Here is a 17,047-nt window from a genome sequence, read left to right as displayed (position 1 = left end):
ATCAAAATGCATTGCCATGCCTGTAACATTTCGGAGGAACAGGATTTTTTTTATTAAAATACTTTATTGTAGAAGCTAACATCACAAATACGTGTTTCTATTTAAAAAGTTCAGAATAAATCCTAGTTACAAATGTATTGGGTTTTTCCTCATTTTGCAGTCTGATGGAGATGACATCTAAACATGAAATAAAATAACCAAATGCACACAATGACATTTGTGTACGTTGTAATGTAAATTATCCAGGCATAGATCACATCACATTTGAACCACATTGATTCCATTTCTAAAGATTTGATATCTCTCAATAAGACAAGTAAAACAATGATAAAACTTGTTTGATGAAACAGGCAAGGACAACTATTTATTTTGTTATTGTTCCATCAAAGCAAGTAACATTCTCATCTCTATAAAATATTTTGGATTCTAATTACTAATTAATTCCCACAAGGAGCAAGACATACCACCAGACAACAACTTAAAAACCACAAAGCATTGAGGTCAACTAAGGTATTTCCCTATACTTGGCCAGAGTGTACCATAACGAGCAGGGGTTGATTTGAAATTCTGTAGCACATTGTGCCCAAAGATGGCAGAACTCCGTTCCAATGCTTTTCCAGTTGTAAATGACCCGATTACAAGTAGGAATTATAGGAGGCTGCCCACCTTAGGCAGAATTGCCTGGGTTTGAATAGCCTACTCTCCTCACACACATCCCCTCTCCAGTGACACACACACAACTCTAAAGCTGTGCCTGGCTCAGTGTTATATCTATAAACTCCCTTGATTTTCAATGACTGTTGGGGGTGTCGATCGACAGCAACTGTGGAATCCATATGGGTGACAGAAGTTTCAACGCCTGCAGTAATAACACAAGATGAAACCCTAAAATGAGTGTCAATGGCAGCAAACACTGTTGGGGGGGGGGGGGGGGGGGCGACGACACCGGAGTACCTAAAGAGGATAGATAATTTGAGGACTTGACAAAGATAATATTGTTTTCATGTTCTATTCATATCCAAAAGGTAACATAAAAAAAAGAAATAGGAAGGTATGAAGACCGTCGTCACGCTAGTCTTAGCAACCACAATGTGCAGAACATCTACACATTTAATCACGAAAAAAAAGGTTATAAGAGCAGTCGTGGCCAAAAGTTGAAAGACACTTTCATTTTCACAAAGTCTGCTGCCTCAGTTTGTTTGATGGAAATTTGTATATACTCCAGAATGTTATGAAGAGTGATCAGATGAATTGCAATTAATTGCAAAGTCCCTCTTTGCCTTGCAAATGAACTGAATCGCTACAAAAACATTTCCACTGCATTTCAGGACCAGCTGACATCATGTCAGTGATTCTCTTGTTAACACAGGTGTGAGTGTTGACGAGGACAAGGCTGGAGATCACTCTGTCATGCTGATTGAGTTCGAATAACAGACTGGAAGCTTCAAAAGGAGGGTGGTGCTTGGAATCATTGTTCTTCTTCTGTCAATCATGGTTACCTGCAAGGAAACACGTGCCGTTATCATTGCTTTGAACAAAAAGGGCTTCACAGGCAAGGATATTGCTGCCAGTAAGATTGCACCTAAATCAACCATTTATTGGATCATCAAGAACTTCAAGGAGAGCGGTTCAATTGTTGTGAAGAAGGCTTAAGGGCGCCCAAGAAAGTCCAGCAAGCGCCAGGGCCGTCTCCTAAAGTTGCTTCAGCTGCGGGATCGGGGCACTACCAGTACAGAGCTTGCTCAGGAATGGCAGCAGGCAGGTGTGAGTGCATCTGCACGCACAGTGAGGCGAAGACTTTTGGAGGATGGCCTGGTCTCAAGAAGGGCAGCAAAGAAGCCACTTCTCTCCAGGAAAAACATCAGGGACAGACTGATATTCTGCAAAAGGTACAGGGATTGGACTGCTGAGGACTGGGGTAAAGTCATTTTCTCTGATGAATCCCCTTTCCGATTGTTTGGGGCATCCGGAAAAAAGCTTGTCCGGAGAAGACAAGGTGAGCGCTACCATCAGTCCTGTGTCATGCCAACAGTAAAGCATCCTGAGACCATTCATGTGTGGGGTTGCTTCTCAGCCAAGGGAGTGTGCTCACTCACAATTTTGCCTAAGAACACAGCCATGAATAAAGAATGGTACCAACACATCCTCCGACAGCAACTTCTCCCAAACATCCAGGAACAGTTTGGTGACGAACAACGCCTTTTCCAGCATGATGGAGCACCTTGCCATAAGGCAAAAGTGATAACTAAGTGGCTCGGGGAACAAAACATTGATATTTTGGGTCCATGGCCAAGAAACTCCCCAAACCTTAATCCCATTGAGAACTTGTGGTCAATCCTCAAGAGGTAGGTGGACAAACAAAAACCCACAAATTCTGACAAACTCCAAGCATTGATTATGCAAGAATGGGCTGCCATCAGTCAGGATGTGGCCCAGAAGTTAATTGACAGCATGCCAGGGCGGATTGCAGAGGTCTTGAAAAAGAAGGGTCAACACTGCAAATACTGACTCTTTGCATCAACTTCATGTAATTGTCAATAAAAGCCTGACACTTTTGAAATGCTTGTAATTATACTTCAGTATTCCATAGTAACATCTGACAAAAATATCTAAAGACACTGAAGCAGCAAACTGTGAAAATTAATATTTGTGTCATTCTCAAAACTTTTGGCCACGACTGTATGTGGTGGTCTTGACACAGAAATATACTGTACATATTTCTGTGTTTTATCAGCAGAGGCATATAATGTGATATTATTCAATTTATGTCAAAAAGCTAAAAAAATTTAAAAAAGTGGAGAAAAAATAAAATAAAATAAAAAAAGAGCCACACTTATTGTGATGACTAAATGTAGAGTCCGACATTAGAAAATCCTTTGTAAGGTTTGTGAACAAATAGTAGTGGGGGGATTTTTGTTTTTAATCTTCAATACCGTTCCAGACTTATGCCTCACTTTATAGCATGTCAAACAGCAAATGAGATAACAAAAGCATAAAACACAGGAAAAATATTGGAACAGGTCTCCACGAAGGACTAATTTACAAAACCACTGAGCCACATGAACGTCAGACACAGAGGGGTTTAAAAGCAAAATGGGGGAAAAAAAAAAAAAAAAAAAAATCCTTGAGTAATCCACTTATTGCATTCTGGATGAGAGAAAACAGGATGTGTGGAGGGAGTGGAGGATTCTGTCCCTCCTGAAGGAATTTGTTCTGTAGGACGGGACAAAAGCCAGGTCAGAATGGACCTCAATACCAGTGTCTATAAGCTTGAATGAACATGAAGGGTGACGACGGAATGTTGTGGACAAGAGGGGGATTGGGGACAGTTGGGGGGTGGGGGGCTACTGGTCCGTTGGCATGTCTCTGTCCGTTTCTGCTTTAGAGGGTTGCCCCGGCGATGGGGTGTGGGGGGGTCGGGACATGGGGGCAATCCCATGTGCCATAGCCAGGTTTCCTGCAACAATTCCCTCCACTGCAGCGCCTGCCCCTGTCAGGCCTCCTGCTGTCACTCCCACTAGACCAGTAGGGAACCTGTGGATGAGGGGTTGAGTCACAAGAATTAAAACAGCTTTCTAAGGTCATAGAACACAAGCCAGATTCAAATCAATACCTGGAGTTGTCATACGATCATTTATATATTACCTACATGTGCTTAAGTCTAGTTGTACCTGTAAGCTGCAGCTCCGTTCTGTTCTGAGTGCACGGCCCCATGGTCCACACCAGGCCACTGGGGTGTTGCCATCAGATACTCCTTGTTCACACAGTTCTTCAAACTGTCAGGGATGCGGCCTGTCGGGAAAACCATCACAACAGTGAAGCTAACTGATCAAATGATCAATGACAACTCTTGAAAAGGTTCTTTGTGCTGTAATACAAACTATATCACCACAATGGTAAAGACTACTGTGCCAAGTATCACATGGCTAGACGGTTGTTCACTCTGCGCACCTGGTGTATTTGTGCCTATAAATATTCTTGCATAAGTGAATACCTGTGATGGCCCGGCGCACTTCTCTAGCTGCCTCCTCCCGAGCCTCAAGGGATGCCTGCTCACTGTACCAGGATGTGTGGGGGGTGCAAATCAGATTGGGAGCGTCCTTCAGTGGGCCCTGAGAGAAGCTGGAGAGATAAACAGATTTAAGAGAGTGTACAAAGTGGTGTTTATACAGAGAATCACAACTTTTAAAACAGTTATTGTTTTCAAGTCTTAAATGGCTGGGCTATAAGTTGTTGGAGGAGGAGGCTGGGAGGAAGCTGACCTGAAGGGCTCCGTCTCATGTACGTCCAAGGCCGCACCCCGTATCCTGCCCTCTTTCAGTGCCTGGGCCAGGGCCTTCTCATCCACCAGGCCCCCTCGCGCCGTGTTCACCAAAAATGCCCCCTGGCGCATCTGCACAGAGATCACAGTCAGAGGGAATGGGTTAGATATCACAAAGCAAGCCATGCAGACAACAATAACCAAAACACATGATCTCATTATTGGGGAGAACGGAGATACACTCAAGACTTGAGGTTATGAGGGGTGACTTGTTCATTGAGTTTGAGAGTGAAATCATTGATAATGGGGGTGTTGTGGGTGGCACACACCTGTGTGTGTGTCTTATACCTGTTTAATGGTGAAGTCGTTGATGAGGTGATGGTTGTGCTCGTTGAGGCTGCAGTGCAGTGACACACAGTCAGAGTGGATGAGCAGGTCCTGCAGGGTGGCCATTCTCTGCAGACCCAGAGAGCGTTCCACTCCGTCTGGCAGGTAGGGGTCGTAGAATATCACACTGAAGCCAAAGGCCTTGGCCCGCAGTGCTACAGCCTGGCCCACTCGCCCTGCGGAACAAACACACTGTATGCTCAGACTGGAGGATGGAATAGCGGAGAGAGAAACCGCTTACTAACTCTGAGAAAACTAAAATGATTTGCATTAAATATACATTGAAATGACCTGTGGGGCCACCCATAATAATTACAATAAAAACTGTTCAACGTGAAAAACTCAGCAGCGTTGCAGTTCTTGAAATAAACCTGTGCGCCTGGCACCTACTACCATACCCTTTTCAAAAGCACTTAAATCTTTTGTCTTGCACATTCACCCTCTTAAATGGCACACACACACACACAATCCATGTTTCAATTGTCTCAAGGCTTAAAAATCCTTCTTTAACCTGTCTCCACCCCTTCATCTACACCGATTGAAAATAATTTAACAAGTGACATGGAGAATTGGATTCACATGGTCAGTCTGTCATGGAAAGAACAGGTGTCCTTAATGTTTTCAATGTACAACATCCTTTGTGACTACACTTGCAGAGAGCCCTTGCTAAGACAAGATCCATTTCCCTCCTCACCCAGGCCGATGATGCCCAGCGTCTCTCCCCGGATGCGGGCAGCGCCGCTGGCCACCTCCCTGATCTGCTCCACGCTGGAAGCCCTGGTGCCCTCTCTCATAGCCTGGTGCATCCAGGTGACGCGGCGGTAAAGGTTCAGGATCAGACACATGGAGGTGTCCGCTGTCTCCTCCACTGACGTGGCAGGCACATTACACACAGCTATACCTGAGGGGGACAGAGCACAAAGGAGACAGTGGTTAGTTCTCATACATATTAAGGTGGATAGACGGGTCGACTGGAGGGGTGTAACGGGTCGACTGGAGGGGTGTAACGGGTCGACTGGAGGAGTGTAACGGGTCGACTGGAGGGGTAGGAGAAAGAAGGAGGTGAAGCGAAGTAATGATCCAGTAGCCAACCTAGTTCAGCCGCGGCCTTGATGTCCACGTTGTCAAAGCCACTGCCTATTCGCACAATGATCCGCAGGCCCTTGAACTTGTCGAGGTCGTCCCGCGAGAGAGTGATGGTGTGGTACATCAGGGCGCCAACTGCTTCATTCAGCACCTGAAGCAACAGGGAGAGAATGGGTAAGTAGTAGGGCTGGGAATTGCCAGGGAACCTCACGATACTTGTGCCGATTCTATATGTAGAGTGATTCTATATGTAGAGTCCACGATTCTATACAGGAAGTCAGAAGTTTACATACACCTTAGCCAAATATATTTAAACTCAGTTTTTCACAATTCCTGACATTTAATCTTAGTAAAAATTCCCTGTCTTAGGTCAGTTAGGATCACCACTTTATTTTAAGAATGTGAAATGTCAGAATAATAGCAGAGAGAATGATTCATTTCAGCTTTTATTTCTTTCATCACATTCCCAGTGGGTCAGAAGTGTACATGCACTCAATTAGTATTTGGTAGCATTGCCTTTTGTTTAACTTGGGTCAAACGTTTCAGGTAGCCATCTACAAGCTTCCCACAATAAGTTGGGTGAATTTTGGCCCATTCCTCCTGACAGAGCTGGTGTAACTGAATCAGGTTTGTAGGCCTCCTTGCTCGCACACGCTTTTTCAGTTCTGCCCACAAATTTTCTATAGGATTGAGGTCGGAGCTTTGTGATGGCCACTCCAATACTTTGACTTTGTTGTCCGTAAGCCATTCTGCCACAACTTTGGAAGTGTGCTCGGGATCATTGTCCATTTGGAAGACCCATTTGCAACCAAGCTTTAACTTCCTGACTGATATCTTGAGATGTTGCTTCAATATTTCCACATAATTTTCCATCCTCATGATGCCATCTATTTTGAGAAGTGCACCAGTCCCTCCTGCAGCAAAGCACCCCCACAACATGATGCTGCCACCCCAGTGCTTCACGATTGGGATGGTATCCTACGGCTTGCAAGCCTCCCCCCTTTTCCTCCAAACATAACGATGGTCATTATGGCCAAACAGCTCTATTTTTATTTCATCAGACCAGAGGACATTTCTCCAAAAAGTACAATCTTTGTCCCCATGTGCAGTTGCAAACCATAGTCTGGCTTTTTTATGGCGGTTTTGGAGCAGTGGCTTCTTCCTTACTGAGCGTCCTTTCAGGTTATGTCGATACAGGACTTGTTTTACTGTGGATATAGATACTTTTGTACCCGTTTCCTCCAGCATCTTCACAAGGTCCTTTGCTGTTGTTCTGGGATTGATTTGTACTTTTCGAACCAAAGTACGTTCATCTCTAGGAGACAGAACACGTCTTCTTCCTGAGCGGTATGACGGCTGAGTGGTTCCATGGTGTTTATACTTGCGTACTATTGTTTGTACAGATGAACGCAGTACCTTCAAGCGTTTGGAAATTGCTCCCAAGGATGAAGCAGACTTGTGGAGGTCTACAATTTTTTTTCTGAGGTCTTGGCTGATTTCTTTTGATTTTCCCATGATGTCAAGCAAAGAGTCACTGAGTTTGAAGGTAGGCCTTGAAATACATCCACAGGTACACTTCCAATTGACTCAAATGATGTTAATTAGCCTATCAGAAGCTTCTAAAGTCATGACAATTTTCTGGAATTTTCCAAGCTGTTTAAAGACACAGTCAACTTAGTGTATGTAAACTTCTGACCCACTGGAATTGTGATACAGTGAATTATATGTGAAATAATCTATCTGTAAACAATTGGTGGAAAAATTACTTGTGTCATGCACAAAGTAGATGTCCTAACCGACTTGCCAAAACTATAGTTTGGTAACAAGAAATTTGTGGAGTGGTTGAAAAACGAGTTTTAATGACTCCAACCTAAATGTATGTAAACCTCCGACTTCAACTGTATGTAGAGCGATTCCATATGTATAGTGCGCGATTCCATATGTATAGTGCGCGATTCCATATGTATAGTGCGCGATTCCATATGTATAGTGCGCGATTCCATGTGTATAGTGCGCGATTCCATGTGTATAGTGCGCGATTCCATGTGTATAGTGTGATTCCATGTGTATAGTGTGATTCCATGTGTATAGTGTGATTCCATGTGTATAGTGTGGTTCGATACTGTGATTTTATGTTCCAAACATATTGCTCACTATATGTCTGCTGCAGAGGGACAAGAGAGAGACATGAGAAAACAAGTTTTGATCAGTCATGGAAATAAAAGTGCTTAAAACAAATTGGCTCCCTATTTAAAAAGATGGAAAACAAGCTACAGAAGGAAAAATACTGGAGTGTTGGTGCAAGTACAGCCAAATGGCTCAAAAATAATATAGTGATAGTCAAAACGATACGATATCGTAAAAAATTATATGTAACTATCGATCTTTTCCCCCCCCCCATTACTGGTGAGTGTTCAGAAGAGGCTATTCAATCGATATCCTTATTCTACCATTGCAATAAAAGAGCAGAGACTTTCCCTAACTCTATCGAGTTGGAAATATAGCAGACGTGTTCACGATGCAGACATTTCCCTCGCTAAAAAGTGCAGACTTAGGGGAGAACCAGATAGTTAGAGGTTGATTACCTTCTCGTGGATCTCCTGGGTGGACTGGGCATCACAGAAGGCCACCGTGGCCACGTCCTTCAGGACAGGCATCTCCACGGTGCAGTCGCGACCATCCAACAGTGCCACTAGGGGGCGCGGGTGCATCGGCCCATTCAAAATCGGGGGGCGAATGCCTATACAAATCAACATAAAATGGACAAGACTTAAAAAAACACACTCTTTGGATCTTTATCCAGGGTGTATCACTTGGGTCCTTTCTAACTGATGAATCAGATAGACTGCTCTACATGATCACACTGCTCTACATGATCACACTGCTCTATCTGATTGAATTGTATGACAGTTAGAGAAATGTGATCATGTAGTCAGTCTAACTGTCATATAAATGGAATTGTATCAAACTTCCAGTATAAAAAATAAAAACATTAAAAAAATATTACAAATAGCCTATTAAAAAGACAGTCAGATGGGGCTAAGGTAATAGCCCATACAAACACACTGAATAACAGATTCACTACATACAACAGTCCCCCCCCCCCAAAATAAATAAAGGAAGTTTGTTCTGGTGTGTCTGTCCTATAACAGAGATAAGAAAAAACAGGAAACATGTTGTTTTTTTTACATGTATTTAACCCTTTATTTTTGGCACTAAACAGCCTCCATATATACTTCCATACATTTTTTCAACTGGTCCTGGGAGACCTTTGGAGGAATCTCGTGACGGCCTACCCCAGCCAAACCCTCCCCTAACCCGGACGATGCTGGGCCAATTGTGTGCCACCCTACGGGTCTCCCGATCACGGCCGGTCGTGATACAGCCCGGAATCGAACCAAGGATCAAACCAGGGTCTGTAGTCTGTAGTGACACCTCTAGCACTGAGATGCAGTGCCTTAGACTGCTGCCCCAGTCAGGAGAAGTCTGTCCATAATAGAGCGTTGCTCTGCCTTAACAGCACTATCAACAAGGCAGGTACAACAGGCCCTAGTTTTGTCGCACCTTGACTACTGTTCAGTCATGTGGTCAGGTGCCACAAAGAGGGACTTAGGAAAATTACAATTGGCTCAGAACAGAGCAGCACGGCTGGCCCTTGGATGTACACAGAGAGCTAATATTAATAATATGCATGTCAATCTCTCCTGGCTGAAAGTGGAGTAGAGATTGACTTCATCACTACTTGTATTTATGAGAGGTACTGACATGTTGAACACCCATGCATACCCCACAAGACATGCCACAAGAGGTTTTGGACTCCTCACAGTCCAAGTCAAGAATAGACAATGGGAAGCCACAGTACTACGTAGAGCCATGACTACATGGAACCCTATTCCACATCAAGTAACTGATACAAGCAGTAGAATCAGACAACAAAATATATATATATAAAAAAATACACACCTTATGGAAGCAACACAAACACGACAACGTACGCACTACACATGGATTTAGTACTGTAGATATGTGGTAGTGGTGGAGTAGGGGCCTGAGGGCACACAGTGTGTTGTGAAATCTGTGAATGTATTTTAATGTTTTAAAATTGTATAAACTGATTTAATTTTGCTGGACCCCAGGAAGAGTTAATGGGGCTAATGGGGATCCATAATAAATGCAACCCCAACCAACAGGGCAGACTCCTCCGACCCCCATAACAGGGCAGACTCCTCCGACCCCCATAACAGGGGCAGACTCCTCCGACCCCCATAACAGGGCAGACTCCTCCAGCAGAAGGGTGGGGTTGGAGGCACAGGCTTCTTTTGAGTTATGATAACCTTCATTTGCCCTGCCCTTCTGCAACAATACACAGCCTGCCCTATCACTACAAAGCACACACATCTCATAAATAAACATCAATTAGAGAGAAACCTAAATTAGCAAAGATAGATATGGCTCACAGCTGGGAGATACATACTGCATTAACAGTTGTCAATGCAGTATGTATGTGATATTGATACAGTGCCTTCAGAAAGTATTCACACCCCTTGTTACAGCCTGAATTTCAAATGAATTACATTGAGATTGAGTCACAATACCCCATAATGTCAATGTGGAATTATGTTTTTTGATTATTCTTTTACAAATTAATTTAAAATTAAAAGCTGAAATAAGTATTCAACCCCTTTGTTATGGCAAGCCTAAATAAGTTCAGGAGTAAAAATGGATTAACAAATCACATAATAAGTTCCATGGACTCACTCTGTGTGCATTAATAGGGTTTAACATGATTTTTGAATGACTAATTCATCTCTGTTCCCGACACATACAGATAATTGTAAGGTCCCTCAGTCGAGCAGTGAATTTCAAACAAAGACCAGGGAGGTTTTCCAATGCCACAAAGATGGGCACCTAATGGTAGATTAGATTTTTTATTTTTTTTAAGCTGATGTAGAATATCCCTTTGGGCATGGTGACGTTATTAATTACACTATGGATGGTGTATCAATATCACTACAAAGATACAGGCCTCCTTCCTAACTCAGTCGCCAGAGAGGAAGGAAACCGATCATGTGGCCAATGGTGACTTTAAAACAGTTACAGTGTTTAATGGCTGTGATAGGAGAAAACAGAGGATGGATCAACAACATTGTACACAATACTAACCTAAATGACAGAGAGAAAAGGAGGCATGTACAGAATAAAACATATTCTAAAACAAGCATTCTGTTTGCAATAAGGCACAACTGAAAAAATGTGGCAAAGAAATTAACTTCACTGTTCTGAATACATAGTGTTATGTTTGGGGCAAATCAAACAACACATGACTGAGTATCAAGCATGGTGGTGGCTGCATCAGGTTATAGGTATGTTTGTCATTGGCAAGGGCTAGATAGTTTTTTAGGATAAAAAGAAACTGAATAGAGCTAAGCAGAGGCAAAAACATAGTAGAGCCCGGGATCGAACCAGAGTCTGTAGTGACGTCTCTAGCACTGAGATGCAGTGCCTTAGACCACTGTGCCACTCGGGATCCTTAGATGTGTTAGATGTTCACATTTGTTACATTGGAGCAACGTGCATAACCTTACAAAATATTGCAGATTTGAAACTGCAGTAAAAAAAAAGTGCAGTAACTGCAATCAACTGTGATATTTTAAACGAAGTAATTGCAAAATAACTGCAATGTACTGCAAACTTACTGCGGTAGAAATAACTTATTATGGACGCAGTATTTGCACCATGCTGAAGTTATACTGCATTCTAACTGCAATCTTTTTTTGTATGAGGAGCAAGCGATGTGATACATTGTATAATTTCATCACCTGTTATAACCAAGAGCCCAGTCTTGAGTAGACTTTGCAAGTTCACCGTAAGTTCAGCCTGAAATCAAACCAGGGTCTATAGTGACACCTCTAGCACTGAGATGCAGTGCCTTTGCCCGCAGAGCCACTTGTACTATTGCATTTGTGAAATAGCACAAATACATGCACCCACCAAATTATTATTACTTGAAGGGCAGTATTATTTCTTGAAGGGCAGTATTATTTCTTGAAGGGCAGAGAATGCCAACCCACTCCAATAGTGCAATTCTAAAATCTTGCCAGAGTCCCAAGTAGTGACCGCTGAAAACACAAAGAGCCTAAACGAACAAGCTCATTTATAAGAGATAACATTACCTTAGCCAACAACAAAAAAACAAGTTAGTTTACCCTGCCCCAAGAACTATGAGAGATTGCATGCGTTTAGCAATTAACACATTGATGTATGGACTTTTTCAATCTTAATAATGTGTTGTATTGACAGTGGCACCAACAATCTAAAATTGGGCAACAGTGAATGGACAGTAGCCCAACCGGACAATACAAAGTGTGGCAAGTGTATCAACTAAAGAGAGAGAGTGTCACATGACCCTAACAGAATGTTTATAAAAGGCACACAACGGGCCTTATGTGGACCTAAGATTTCTTCAGAGCTAAGGATCACCATAGAGCAGCCTAGAGACATTGATGGCACTTAATAAGAGAGATGAACATGAGAATTCAATCCTCAAAGCAACAGCACTACACACACAGACCACACCACTCATTGAGACTGTCAATAGAGATATCTCTATCTATCTACACACACATATATAGTACAGCTTAGTGCTCTGTCATCCAAAAGATTCCTTCATTCATCTTTAAAAAAAGACAAGTTATGGACAAAGAAATTGCTTTTTGGCTCATTCTAATCTGATCCAGAACATGAAAAACATAGCAGTAATGAGGAGCTAGCCTGACAAATCTTCACAGGGGATTGGAGCAGAATTAGAAAACACACTGCATAACAAAAGGAGTGTTCAACAAACCTACAAAAATGACCTACTTCTTTCTGGACAAAAAGACGAAGACATGAATTCAAATTAACCTAAGGAGAGAAAGGCACATTCGACAGGGAAAGAGAGCGGAGCTGGCAACACACATGCACCATATGGTCTGGCAGAGTGTATGACCATGTGACTGTGTGACCGTGTGTGTGTGTGTGTGTGTGTGTGTGTGTGTGTGTGTGTGTGTGTGTGTGTGTGTGTGTGTGTGTAAAGCCTGGTCCGACCAGCAGCAGGGCCATGCACACAATGCTATTCATTCAGCGCTCATTCATTCTCCCCGTCCGCCTGCCACTCTGTGGGTAAGCGAGCTCGCAGGGAGAGGTGGGGGATAATGCTGCAGTACCCCACCCTGCCCCCTGCCACACAGGCTCCAGAGCACTCTCACAATACTATAAAAGACCAAGGACAAAAATGCACCGGGATGGCGAATCACCTATATAAATCATACAAAACAAAATAGCAGATTTGTACTCCTCTGTCCTATCGATCTAAGCCCACCTCCTCCTCCTCCTTTCCTTCCTTCCTTCCTTCCTTCCCTCCCTCCCTCCCGCTATCGCACTGTAAGAAAACAAAAGACATTCATCATCCTAACCTTGCATGCTGCAGTTGACCAGCCTTTCTTCTTCTCCTTCTCCACTTACAGTTACTGTCAGAATGCTTTCGCTTGGCACAATCCCAGGCAAACTCTCCTCCTTCAACCTACCCCTTGCTCCAATCAGAGGGAGGAACAATTCAGCCATAGCCAATCAAAACTAAGCTTATTAGCATTGAGAGGCTAGGTTGGGTAGTGTGCAGTAGAGGCAATTTCCATGTTATTTTTTTAAAGAGAAATGTGAGCCAGTGTGGTACATTGCTCGCTGGAAAAACAAGGAAAGGTAAATGATTATGGCCAGTCTATTCAAATAAAACATTTTTAGTAGATCAAATTCATCAAGCATGTACTAATTCACTAATCTAACAAATGAATGAAATTGTAAAATGCTCAAAAGGCCACTCGTGCAACATTGATTTGACTGGTCAACAGTAGCTACGGAACTGACTGTATAGGCTAATACTTGATACTAGATTCATATTAAATAGTGCATAAAAAGCTAAAAGCTATTGTGGAATAAAAAATAAAAAAACATAGCCAATTAAATAAACATGAGTACAGGATTACAATCATCCCTGTCAAGTAAAAATCCTACTATCCCAAAAATATTTCTGTGGATATTATTCAGGTGGATGCTCATTATGGAAGATGAGGCTATTGTGGGACCTCCGCAGCAAACCCAACAGTCACCTGCACCACTGTAACAGAGACTGTATTCCTGCCACAGCAGACCTGGGGTTTGAACACATGTCACAACCAAACAAATGCATTCATCATCAATACCAGTACAGTGGTGCGGCAGGTAGCCTAGTGGTTAGAGCGTTGGACTAGTAACCGAAAGGTTGCAAGATCGAATCCCTGAGCTGACAAGGTAAAATTCTGTCTTCTGCCCCTGAGCAAGGCAGTTAACCCACTAGGGTTAACATTGAAAATAAGAATTTGTTTTTAACTAGGCAAGTCAGTTAAGATAAAAAAATAACTATTTCAATCTCAGAAAGGTGACCTCACTGCGCAATACAAGTTTAGTCAAATAACTGTCAGGAAGAGCTGAATGGCCATTCACATTGATATCACAACTAGTTCCACAATTATAAACCAAGAGGTCAACTTCGTCAAATGGGAAAATTCTAAAAATCCTAATCCACAGCCACTCTCTGCCAGTATCCTTTGGACACTGGACAAAGCACCGAGCAATTTGTAATTATTTTATTATATCTAGGTAACTCAAATGACTTTAAGCGTATATAAGTGCAACTGGAACAAATGTGCCTTTCACAAATCACATTCCTGACAGTTCCACCACTGAAAGTAGAGAGCTCTGTTCAGTTACATGGTAATATTTTAGTTTTTTAAATGCCCATTTGCACTCTACCTATCCAGCGGCGAGAGAACACTGGCACCAACGGATAGCCATAGAAATAAATACAATTGTGTTAATACGGCAGTATTTTTGACTGCATATGTGAGTGCCCTTAAGTGACTGGTGTATCAGCAGAAATCTGTAGGTAGCACATTAACCGTAGAAATAACAACTACATACATGGCTCAGTTGGTAGAGCATGGTGTTTGCAACGCCAGGGTTGTGGGTTCGATTCCCACGGGGGACCAGTACGGGGGAAAAAAATGTATGAAATGTATGCATTCACTACTGTAAGTCGCTCTGGATAAGAGCGTCTGCTAAATGACTCAAATGTAAATGCAAATGTACATTATAGAAGTTTAATAAATTATTATTATTATGGAGGCACAAGATTTGACAGTGGCATGAGCCAAAGTCAAGACTGTCCTAGAAGCAGGTGTGTGATGCAAGGAAAATAGTGCAATGCACTGCATACAAACATATACGATACAGCCTCCTGTTTGTTATCAATGTAATCTAAACTGCCAGTAATGACTTGACAAAGGCAACAGGAAGTAAGTAGGTCCACAGGCACCCTCCCTCTTTTGCTGTTTATGGAATTAGATCTTGATTCCGTTATTTTACAACCCTTCCCAACACAGATTAGACAGGAGTATAACACTTTGAAGTGTTGTCACATACACTGGGTAGTTGCAATGAAATGTGTTGTTTTACAGGGTCAGCCATAATTGTATCAGGGACAGAAGGGGATTAGTTATAAATATCTTTGGTCGTATGGCGCTATATGGCACTGTCTGACATAATGAAGTCAAGCACAGATATATGGTGTCCATCACCTATGTATGTCTACGGTCCATCGGACCAATGTTTGTCATTTCCAATTCTACATTGGAGAAAATATGAAAATGTCCAAGAATCCTTAGATAGCCAGCTGTTAACTACAAAAGTTTGTACACGTGCATTGTCAGTCCCTAACATGATAATTGGGGAAAAGTACGTTAATACTGACCTTCACAAATGCGGTCAAGTCTCTGTCGCTTGACTTTATGCTTATCCATGAGAGCCATCGGCGTTCTTCACCCCAGCCAAAGCACAAACAAATCAGACCAAAGCTGAGCCACACAAGGCAAATGTCAGAGTCAAACACCTCCCAGGGAACAATTAAATGCCCCGGTGAAAACCTGGAAATAAAATTAACAGCGTTTTAATATCTACATGACTGACTTAGCTACTAACGTTTCCGAGCTACCATGCCTAAATGTGTCGCCACACGACTAGTCGTATGGATAATAAAGTTGACTTGGAATTACATATTTTTATCTAGCTATTTTAGCTAACGCTAGCTAGCATCACTTTGAATGGCTAGTACCGCTGGCCAGAGCCAATACTGTAGTTTGCGCCACAGATTATCGGAGCTAGCTAGCTAACGTTCGTTTCTTTTCCTAACTTTCACACTGCACTGGCTTCTTAGTTAACGTTAGTTAGGACATTTTAAAAACTATTAATTTGAAGCGCCAGTTTATAGCTAGCTAGCTAAATACCCACGCAATTTACACAGTAGTTAGCTAGCTGGCTAAATGTTGCTAGTTAGCTAAAAAAAAGTAACTAGCCTACTAATTCAAAGTCGGTAGCCAATATTCGTGTGGCTAACATGGCTAGCTAGTTAGCTTATCTAAAATCACGCAAACGTGATACAGATTTGCACGAAAAGAGGCCTGTTTTACAAAGCTAACACAGCTACTGTGGCTAGTTAATACTACTAGCTAGCGCCACTGATGGTAATTTACAAGCAAATCAACACACGTTTAGGCGGCGTAAAACTATTTTTGCTTCAAGACAATAATACCAAGAAGACGACCACGGAGCAGTAACGTTAGCTGGTGGATCAGATCACAGCACTACTAAGTAGCTAGCTAAGGTTATTGGTTCATTACCAAGTACTGCAGGTTCTGTTAATCTTGGTCTTGTGGGGGTCAATATGAGTTTACGTCTTCCCACTTAACGGATCGTCATGAATCCAAACAGTTTGTTCAGATGAGTCAGGTGACGGACGAGTCGGTGTCACAAAATAATGAGAAGTCTTGATAAACCACTGTTAGTGGAGTGTGGCGCCTTCACGTAACACAGGGGGTATTGCAGACCAGGCTGCACACTGACCATCCGACCCCGATTGCTCAGGGACCACATTTGAGCTTGATGAGGTTTCTTTCAAGATGGCAAGGGTCATAATGTATTCTTAACCACAGGTAGGCTGCTACTTCCCTTTATTGCACAATAATAATCTCTACAGTACCAGTGATCTGAGTGGAGGACAGTCACATGACAAGGCCGAGTGGACAGTGTTAAAGCATTATTCATTTTAGTAATTTAGCAGACGCTCTTATCCACGATTTACAGCACAGATGTTTCACCTAGGGAATTCGAACCAGCGACCTTTCAGTTACTAGCCCAAAGCTCTAAACCGCTAAGCTACCTGCCTTCCTATCCCCCATATAGTGC

At 42.6% G+C, this 17,047-nt stretch overlaps 1 protein-coding gene across 3 annotated transcripts; it reads right to left on the bottom strand.

Annotated features, from left to right (window-relative positions):
* Positions 1-7: 7 nt before the first annotated feature.
* LOC106603903 (C-terminal-binding protein 1) lies at positions 8-16,758 on the bottom strand. Of its 3 annotated transcripts, XM_014198123.3 has the most exons (11): positions 16,483-16,758; positions 15,558-15,729; positions 13,189-13,305; positions 8,320-8,474; positions 5,741-5,885; positions 5,343-5,549; positions 4,610-4,824; positions 4,263-4,393; positions 3,995-4,122; positions 3,672-3,792; positions 8-3,534 (listed from the first exon to the last, which is right to left on the bottom strand). In XM_014198123.3, the coding sequence occupies exons 2-11, from the start codon at positions 15,613-15,615 to the stop codon at positions 3,345-3,347; spliced, it is 1,467 nt and encodes a 488-aa protein (XP_014053598.1). In that variant the 5' UTR covers positions 15,616-15,729; positions 16,483-16,758; the 3' UTR covers positions 8-3,344. The 3 variants fall into 3 exon arrangements, with proteins under 3 accessions (XP_014053598.1, XP_014053599.1, XP_045573334.1); XM_014198124.3 differs by lacking the exon at positions 13,189-13,305 and having other exon boundaries at positions 16,483-16,757; XM_045717378.2 differs by lacking the exon at positions 16,483-16,758 and having other exon boundaries at positions 13,189-13,295.
* Between the last annotated feature and the right edge of the window lie 289 nt (positions 16,759-17,047).

This window comes from Salmo salar, chromosome 04 (genome assembly GCF_965601325.2).
Source record: "Salmo salar chromosome 04, fSalSal1, whole genome shotgun sequence".
NCBI classification, from domain to species: Eukaryota; Metazoa; Chordata; class Actinopteri; order Salmoniformes; family Salmonidae; genus Salmo; species Salmo salar.
This window is presented reverse-complemented; position numbering and strand designations above follow the sequence as displayed.

What these genes read in the sequence shown, in the direction of transcription:
- LOC106603903 (XM_014198123.3), bottom strand. Translation starts at nt 15,615, where the DNA reads ATGGCTCTCATGGATAAGCATAAAGTCAAGCGACAGAGACTTGACCGC. An exon ending in CATGAGACGGAGCCCTTCAG is followed by an intron (nt 4,123 to 4,262) that starts GTCAGCTTCCTC and finishes TTATCTCTCCAG; the next exon opens with CTTCTCTCAGGGCCCACTGA. An exon ending in AGTGCGCCGGGCCATCACAG is followed by an intron (nt 3,793 to 3,994) that starts GTATTCACTTAT and finishes TTTTCCCGACAG; the next exon opens with GCCGCATCCCTGACAGTTTG.